Source organism: Berghia stephanieae, chromosome 8 (genome assembly GCF_034508935.2).
Source record: "Berghia stephanieae isolate SIO BIC M18660-M18661 chromosome 8, UCSD_Bste_1.3, whole genome shotgun sequence".
In the NCBI taxonomy this organism is placed as follows: domain Eukaryota; kingdom Metazoa; phylum Mollusca; class Gastropoda; order Nudibranchia; family Aeolidiidae; genus Berghia; species Berghia stephanieae.
Genome location: NC_088367.1, coordinates 24,406,100 through 24,416,099, shown reverse-complemented (window position 1 = coordinate 24,416,099; position 10,000 = coordinate 24,406,100). Strand labels below are relative to the sequence as shown.

General features: G+C 36.3%; 1 protein-coding gene across 1 annotated transcript in view; it reads right to left on the bottom strand.

Moving 5' to 3' along the window:
* LOC144978413 (uncharacterized) overlaps positions 1-10,000 on the bottom strand; it is a 119,617-nt gene that overhangs the window by 4,065 nt on the left and 105,552 nt on the right. The window contains exons 10-12 of the mRNA XM_078924429.1: positions 8,547-8,825; positions 4,140-4,300; positions 396-498 (exon numbers count right to left, since the gene is read on the bottom strand). Coding sequence (XP_078780555.1) covers positions 396-498; positions 4,140-4,300; positions 8,547-8,825 — 543 coding nt within the window. The remainder of the gene's footprint in view (positions 1-395; positions 499-4,139; positions 4,301-8,546; positions 8,826-10,000) is intronic.

Here is a 10,000-nt window from a genome sequence, read left to right as displayed (position 1 = left end):
CACCCATAGTCTGTGACGTCACCGGCGGAAAAGTTGTTAGAGAGAGAACGTCATGTTGTTTGTTCGCATGCTTCTCTCGGAAGCGCGGACGAGAGGCGCATGCGCACAACCAACATGACGTTCTCTCTCTAATAACTTTTCCGCGGGTGACGTCACAGACTATGGGTGACGTCAAATCAAGGGACACTACTCTCCCGCTAATCTCGTTCACTATATTATTCACAAGGTTTTGCGTTTAATCTATGGCGCCTTTCAACACACTTGTTCAGATTTCTATCTAATACATGTGCCTGCTCCCTGGTTTCTTAATTACTTCATCGAGTGTTCTAAGCTTTAAAAGATGCTGGAATATATTATGACTTAAATGAAGAAAAATCCAGTATCTTTAATCTTACCCTTTGCCGTTACTGTATATCCTGAGGATTCACTGCTAGTCTTTCCCCCAACTGTAATCTTACATTTGTAACCTCCATTGTCCCCTGCGGTAAGGATTTTGATCTGAAATAAAACATATTTTAAAGATATTATGCTGATTTAATTCTCTTTAATCATTTTCAAAATTGTTGCTGCTTGAAGATCAAAGAAATATGCAACCATAAGAATTGAAATGGAATTCTCAATTTAATTTATGTAGACAGATGATGTAGACGTTTTGGGTTTCCCCTTTGTCAACAAAACACAATAAATGTGACATTAAAGATATTGTGAAAACTGTTCACTATTATGGTCTCCGTTGTTGTTTAGGGAATGAGATTAGCGGAAGAGTAGCGTCCCTTGATTGGACGTCACCGGTGGAGAAGTTATTTGTAAACAAACCAACTACAAGCCAAGCGCTCCAAATACAAAATTTATTATTTATATTTCTGTACAAAAATGCATAACGTTGATTATGATATGCATTTTTGTACAGAAATATGAATAATAAATTTGTATTTGGAGCGCTTGGCTTGTAGTTGGTGTGTTTACAAATAACTTCTCCGCCGATGACGTCCAATCAAGGGACACTACTCTTCCGCTAATCTCATTCCCTATCGGGTCAAATTAGTGAGTGTCCGGTGCGTGACGAGAGTGTGTAGTTGGTGAGAGAGAGTTGTGACGAGAGTTTGTAGTTGGAGAGAGAGAGAGAGAGAGAGAGAGAGAGAGAGAGAGAGAGAGAGAGAGAGAGAGAGAGTTGCTAGTTAGTAAGTTAGTAAGAGATAATGAAGATAATGGAATTTTATGTAATCGAAGGCTTGAGGAAGCAAAATGTTTTATTTAAATTAAAGTTGTTCTTTATTGTTTACAGATCACGTTTATTGTAATCATTCCTAGTCTACATCAAAAGACGAATGAGAGAAGATAGGACCGCGATTCGCCTTAACAAAGACTTACTCTATAATATCGCAATCGTTATTAGCTTCTGTCACTGATTCAATGGCAGTGGAATAGAAGTATGGTTTTCAAATAATTAAACAGAGATAACACTTCACAATATTGAGAATATTATCCACTGAATAAACAATAATATCAAGATTAAACAGATTTAATTTTTATTTATCTTAGAACAAAGGTTGTGCAGCATAACATGGGTTGACCGGTAAAAAGTGAGGAATTGTGGGACACCGATCTTCTTTGTGGAAGGTTGTGCATATTCATGAGTACCCACGGAACTTTATTTGAAAATTAGAAATTGGCAAATAGAAGAACATGGGATGATGAGACATGAATAAAGACAAACTATACAAACACACAATCTTGTCTTATTGTTTTCGTAGGTTGTTCCTATTTTTTGTTGCAGAGTTTTATCCTAGTTCAGGGAAGAAAACATGAAGTATAATGATTGCTACATATTTAAGCGGCCACGCAGTCCAACAATAGATATTGAAAACAACGGGGCCTCTCAAACGTTCAATGCGAGGTGGACACCAGTGGGGAAAGAACCCTGGATTATACGAGGTGGAAATCAGTGGAGAGTGAACCCAGTGATATAAGAGGTGGACACCTATTACTGGTAAGTGAAAGTGGGTCTATGGAAGGTGGACACCATTGGGAGTGAAGCCAGGACTATGGGAGGTGGAGACCAGTTGGGGAGTGAACTCGGGTTATGTGAGGTGGACATCAGTGCACCCAGGGATTTGAGAGGTGAAGTGAAAGCGGAACCGCGAGATATGGACTCCAGTGATAATTGAACTCGGGAATCTAGAAGATCTAGACCCGTGGGGGGTGAAACCCGGTCTATTAGAGGTCGTCACAAGTGGGGAGTGAAGCTGGGTAGATGAAAATAAACACTCTTGGGAGTGAACCCAGGACAATGCAGGGAGGGGGGGGGGGTGGGTGAGGTGGAGACCAGTGGGTAGTGAACTCGGGGCTATGGGATGTGGACATCTGTTGGGCTTAATTAAACCCGGGATTTAACTCTCTCCTTACCAGCCATTTTCAGAATTTTCCCTTAAACTTCAAACCCATCCAAGAATCAAATAGATTTTTTTCTACTCAAACAGTAAAGGAACTAGTCCATTCTATACATAGAATTGTTCAGTGAGTGTTTAATTTTCATCGCTACAAAAAGTATTTTCTTTATAATTTGTGATGTACAAAGGATATCAGAATAAGAAAATTGTTGGTTGCATCGTAACGAATGTGACGATTTTCCTATGGATGGTAAGGAGAGGGTTAAGAGGTGGACCAAAAGCGGAACTACGGGAAATGGACTCCAGTGGGAAGTGAACCCGAGATAGACACCTGGGGCGAGTAAACTAATGTCTAAGAGAGTTGGACACCATTTCGTTGTTTCTATGACTGGGTTTTCTTCAGCATCATAATCATCGGGATTGTTGCTGGTTGATCTGCTGCCGTTTTGGTTAACTTTCTCTGTAGTTTCACGATTGTGTCTCCTGTTTTGTTTGTAGATAGATTCATTTGTGTCCACGTGATATGTGTATATATGCTGATGATGTTGCTGAGCTTCCCTTTTCAACAATTTGACCAGTGTCTAGGCACAGGCTGTGTTCTGTTAGTTTTTCAGTCATGGTAGAGTTTTTGTTTTGGTTTTCCTTTATAGTAACGCTTGGATATTGTTGCTCGGCTGATTGCTATTAGTTGATACAATTTATGTGCTGCTGGCAATTAAGTTAAAATGTTGGTCATTCTAGTTTGTGAATGAAGTGAAATGTGGTTGTTTCTAAGTTTTGATAGCATCTATAACGCCGTGTTTTCATATAAAAGAGAATTCAAGAAAAACTTAACTTGAGTTTTTATTATAAAGCACTAAACGTGCTTCACAAAGGGTCCCTGACCAACAGCAACACGTAACATGTAGAACAAGACATGACTCATGTTGGGCAATATTACAATTTTTTTATGACAAGGTACTCATTTTACACATGAGTACGGTGAGATGATGTGAGTAAAGAGCCTTTTGCAAGACTCAACTATGCGCCGAGCGAGGCTCGAACCCAGGACTTTCCAATCCGAAAGCGAGTGTCATACCACTAGAGCATATAGTCGCACAAAGAATACAAAATATATTCATTGAAATTAAATAAAACCCTTTGAAAAAATGTGTTTGCACACCGCATCAATAATCGCTCAGATATCATCTGTTTATCTGACGAGTAGTTTTGTAGAAACAGAGGAGAAATCGGTCGTACTCTTGAAAAACACGTATTTAAAAATTTGGCCAGAAAACTCGTCATGTAAAAATCGATCGATTTAAATCGTCATTTAAATCGAGTTTTTTGGCCAAATTTTAAAATATGTGTTTTTCCAGAGTACGGCAGGGAAAGGGGAGTTGTAATAATTAGAAGAAGAGGAAGAATCAAAACATATTGTTAGCAATTAAAGAGTAAAATCAAACTGATAGGTAAATATGGCTTACATACACTTAAAATATTTATCTTTCATACATATATTATGGAGTGTCCCGATATCTCAGTTGGGAAAACACTGGCTTCACAAGCAAAGGGTTCGAGAACGAACCCCCTGTTTACCCAAAATTGATTGGTAAGCCGGGTCTGTTAGATTTGGCTAGAAGTTCTTTGCGATAAACCAGCGTCCTATCTACTAAAGGGTAGAAAGCAATTGGTATTGTCCGTTTCACACAATAGAAATCGGGATAAGTTTCGATTCAATGGATCTAATGGTTCTGATATTTTACATACCGTATACTTGAATGACTTGACACCATCGATGGCCTTCCCATCTTTTGTCCATGCAAATGTAGCTCCGTTAGCATGAGATTTACTTTTGCACTTGAGACTGTATTCTCCACCAAGGTACAGATTCTTTTCAGATGGTTGAACTTCCGGAGTGTCTGCATTGGCTTAAAGCAAGAGTGATATCGATAGTAACGACGGTGATAATATGATATTGATGATGATGATGATGATGATGATGATGATGATGATGATGATGTTGACGACGACGATGACGATGATGATGATGATAATGATGATGATGGTAATAATCTTATTATAATGGAGCTAAGCCCGAAACATTGTAGCTCTATTGAATTAAAAACTAAGAAACCAAGATTGTTGATTGGGAATGACAAAACCCTGGGAGTGGTAGCTATGATTAAATAATAATGCATGAGTTCTTCACAATTTGAATAAAAACACTAAATTATCAAATATAAATGACGAAAATATGATGGTCGTCATCAAAATGAGGACTCACTTCACTTCTAGCCATTTTTAAACCCCTCAATCATCTGCACTACAATTGAACGCACAAATAACAAGAAAGCAGAAAGTGTAAAAGAGGCAATAAAGGATGCCAAAGAAATTTTTCTACAAAGACAAGATTCCTGGTCACTCTTCTAGATCAAGAATCAATCCTAGCATGAATGAAATAATGATTCAGATTAAAGCTAGAATCTCTGGATTAGGAGGAAGATCTCCATTATTTTTACGAAGTCTAAATTCCAAACTCATAGATCTATACTAATAATATTGAAGACATTTCGATCTCAGCTAACTTTGTTATAGTCAATGCGTGTTATTTGTTTCGCAAATCAGGTAGCTTAGCCATCCTGTATCCGGTCTAAGAACGAAATAACGGATAATAATAATAATAATAATAATAATAATAATAATAATAATAATAATAACAATAATATAATAATAATAATAATAATAATAATAATAATAATAATAATATAATAATAATAATAATAATAATAATAATAATAATAATAATAATAATAATAATAATAACAATAATAATAATAATGATAATAATAATAATAATAATAATAATAATGATAATAATAATAATAATAATAATAATAATAATAATAATGATAATAATAATAATAATTATAATAATAATAATGATTATGATAATAATAATAATAATAATAAAAATAATAATAATAATAATAATAATAATAATAATAATAATAATAATAATAATAATAATAATAATAATAATAATAATAATAATGACAATAATAATAATAATAATAATAATAATAAGAAGAAGAAGAAGAAGAAGAAGAAGAAGAAGAAGAAGAAGAAGAAGAAGAAGAAGAAGAAGAAGAAGAAGAAGAATGATATGAACGACAACAATAACAACAATAATGACAACATGTAATGAAAAGCAATGAAATATAGAAATTAACCTATACAGCGTACAGAATCCACAAAGACAAAAGTTAACACAAAACGCGAATAATAATTACTACACAAAAGCCTGGGTGAATAGGGAAGATATCGAACAGTTCCTTAAATTACCTAGCTTTGGAATGTCTTCCCTACTTAATCTATCGTGTTCCATACGAGGTATTGGGTTTAAAGAAATCGGAACAAAAAGAATGGATAAGTCCAATCACCTTGGAACTGATTGAAAAGAGGAGAACAAGGAACGGACGAACAAGGGCTTCAAGACTGAATGCTCAAAAGCAGTATCGAGCCTGAGCTACGAAAGTCAATAGATACGTGAAGAATGTGAAGAAAGGCATAGGAAGCATTCATGAACAGACTTGCAGAGAAAGCAGAAGCAGCAGCAACAGTAGGACACGTGGCGATCCTTTATCAAACGTCCATTCAAAGACAAAGATAGGGAGACTATTTTTGGAAAAGAGGCTCCATCTAAGCGATGGAGGAAACATTTCAACTGCCTCTGATCAGAACACCACCAAACAACCCGTCTGAAATTTTGCCTGCAAGGGATGAGCTACCAATTAGCTGTTATCCATCATCGATAGCAGAGATTGTGGGTACCATTAACAAGATGAAAAGGGGGAAAGCTGCTGGACCAGACCAGATTCCATCGGAGGCTCTTAAAGTTGATGCTTAAAGAAAAAGCTGAGGCCTTTCACATACTATTTGAGAGAATCTGGAATGACGGGATATCCCCAAAGGATTGGATAGAAGGATATTACCTTGTCAAGCTTCCAAAGAAAGGGGACCTCAGTAATTGTAATAGTTATCGAGGAATGACTTTTCTCTTTATACTAGGAAAGGTTTTCAACCGCATTATTCTAGATAGAATAAAGAGTGCAACATAAACTGCGAGCTGAACATTTCGGAACAGATGAAGGCACGGAAGCAGAGGTGAACTCACGGATAGGAGAGGCACAGGCTGGATTTACATCTTTGAACAGTGTTTGGAGAACTAAATATATCTCCCTTCGACTAAAGCTAAGACTTTTCAACTCAAACGTTGGATGTGAAACTTTGAAAGTATCGCAGGCATGTATGAAGAGGATACAGATTTTCGTGAAAAGGTGCATGTGTCAGCTACTCAGAATAAAATGGATGGACAGGATTAAGAACAAAAAAGTATGGAAAAGAACACAACAGAAACCAGTGGGAGAGGAAATAGAAAGAAAACGATGGAGGTGGATTGGACATAGCCGTAGAAAGAATGGTTCCACTATAACAAAGAAAGTGTTGGCCTGTAACCCCCGAGCAGAAGATCAAAGGGAAGGCCACGGGGAACATAGAGAAGATTTACAGAAGCTGATGTACAGAGAAGTAATGACATGTAGCAAATATAAAAGGTTAGCTCAAGATAGAGAGGGACGGAAACAGTTTGTCTGTGGCCTATACCCTGATCCAGAGTGATGACGATGATGATGATGATGATGATGATGATGATGATGATGATGATGATGATGATGATGATGATGATGATGATGATGATGATGATGATGATGATGGTGATGATGAACATAAAGCTGGCGTTCATTTTGGAATCGAAATGATCTTACAAGAAGGCCTAAGAGATAAAATGCTGCTATTCATTAAGACAATTGACTACAATTGTGGCAATTTTGAAATCAATTCTCTCTTTATCAGGGAACCAATGGTGAACCCTAAAATGGGCCTAATGTACATAAAATCACGTGTCCTTATAAAAGGGAACACTTAAAATATATGTTACAAGATATTGGAAAGTTATAATCGTTTTATATATTTTAAAGGGTGTTAGTGGGATATTTTATACTAATGAAATAATATTTTTGATTTTAGTGTTTTCCTTGACAGAGGTTTTTGTAACACAGATAGGCATGTGGTGTGTTCCAATTTTGTATGTTAATGAAGCAAAAATCCTTTAAAATGAAACTCAATTTAAAGATAGAGTGACCGTTGTAGTATTCTCATCCGTCATTTATAGCGCTTTCGATTAATCTCTAACCCAAATCGTATCGGCAATAATCATAATCATAATAATACCTATAATGATGATGATGATGATGATGATGATGATGATGATGATGATGATGATGATGATGATGATGATAATGATGATGATGATGATGATGATGATGATGATGATGATGATGATGATGATGATGAAAATAATAATAATAATAATAATAATAATAATAATAATAATAATAATAATAATAATAATAATAATAATAATAATAATAATAATAATAATGACTACTTTCTCCAGACGCGCCATAATACTATTAGATTAATTTTAACAAAATAAAGTTGAAGAGGTGTAGACCGACTAAATGCATGTAATATTATATATTTATGAGACTGGGTTTTATTTCTTGGTTTATTTAAACAAAGAAATCATTGAATATCTATTGAAACGTTTAGGGTTGTTTTAATGAATTAGCTTTCCTCTCTTTAAACACCCCCCCCCCCCGCCCCATTTGTTCCAATCGCCCCGACTCATCACGCTTCAGATTAACGATCTCGCTGCCCGTTGTGTTACGTTAATACATTCGGAAATGAGGGATCTATTGGGTCACTTTAATTTGAGAATCCGAAAATAAAACAAAATGAACCCAGAAATGCTTGCAAATAGAGTTCTACAGTTGTGACGTCACTTTCCCCGTAATGACGAATAGTAACTTCTTAACTGATTCTAAACTACCGGGAAAATGGCGGACGTCCTTATGAAATACTTCTCCGACGAGCATAAAAGTGTATCCAGAGGAGAAAAACATTCTAAATCTGATCATGTTTTGACTTTTATACATTCTGAATACATGACATGTGAAAAGTTCTATCCAGCATGAAGAATAAAAAGTACCGATTTCCTTTGTTTCTGGTTGCTGGGCGGACATGATATCAGACTATTGAATCCTATTGACTTACTTTGAGGAGTCACATTTACAACAGAACTGGACTGCTTTTCCTTGCCAGATGTGGCCTCACATTTGAATTCCTTTTTTACATTTGCTGTTCCAGCTGTCAATTCATAATACTGGGATGTTTGTCCACTGATAGCTGTTGAGTCCTCAAACCACTTATAAGTTATGGTTCCTGCATCTTTAGACTTCACGACAACACAAGATATTTTGACCTTTGTAGACACTACTGGTTTGAGATCTGTGACTGTTTCATCATCAACTGTTAAGGCTACCCCTTGAATGACTGAAAATTAAAACGAAAAAAAAAAGAAGAAAGATAACTAATGTCGGGATAAAGTACATAGGTAAAATCTTCGATTAGTAGAGAATGCAACTGTGGAACTTTTATTCAAGGAAGTCCGCCTGAAAATATACCCAGTCACCTGACTAGAGATATATACTACTTCCAGCACGATCTCTAAGGAGCCAGTTCTGCCGTACTCTTTCCACCTGTCCAACATGTACCCGATGTGGGCAAGAACCCGAAACAGCAGAGCATCTAGTCGAATGGTGTGTTGTGACGATGCTACCGGGCAGGTTAGCGACGGTGCACACATGCGGACCGGACTTTGCTGATTGGGTCGATCGTCATAACATAATAGTGTGAGAACCATAAGAGGCTGCTGCCGTACTCTGGAAAAACAATTATTTAAAAATTTGGCCAGACCGAATGTGTTTTTCCAGAGTACGGCAGATTTGTTATACTAATAAATCTTTATTGTCCTAAAAAAAAAGTGGCAATTTGTCATTTGGTTACGCATTTATAACAATACAATATATACATAGACATACTCACACAGTTGCACACTAGTAACACCGTAGTCATCGAGAAAACGGCATCATCATCATCATCATCATCATCATCATCATCGTCATCGTCATCATCATCATCATCATCATCATCATCATCATCATCATCATCATCATCGTCATCGTCATCATCATCATCATCATCATCACAACAACCTTCCTAATATTTTCTTTACAAAAATTATGGTCGAAGAGAGTAAGCATTAAAATAGTATATCATCTCGTGCCATTTCAAACATTTGCTCTCGTACATAGCGCACGGACCTTCGTAATGAGTTGATTACACATCAGTCAATTCGTAGTGAAAAGTAGTCTTTCAGAGCCATGAGGCCCATGACAGTCTTTGGCCACAAATGAAAACAAATCTCACTACATTTTGATATTTTGAGTCTTGAGCCGTCTTACTATCAGACCCGTGTTAAGCACCGCATTTCTCTTTTATCCTTATGTCAATGAAGTTATTTTGAACACTCTAACTCGAACATATCACACCTGCAATGGCGGGTGATAACTCTTTAGGTGGCATCCGTCTCACACTGAAGATAATATTATAACACCAAGAGTGCAAAGTTTGTTGAAAATTAGTCTTTGTATGATAAGAACTAAACT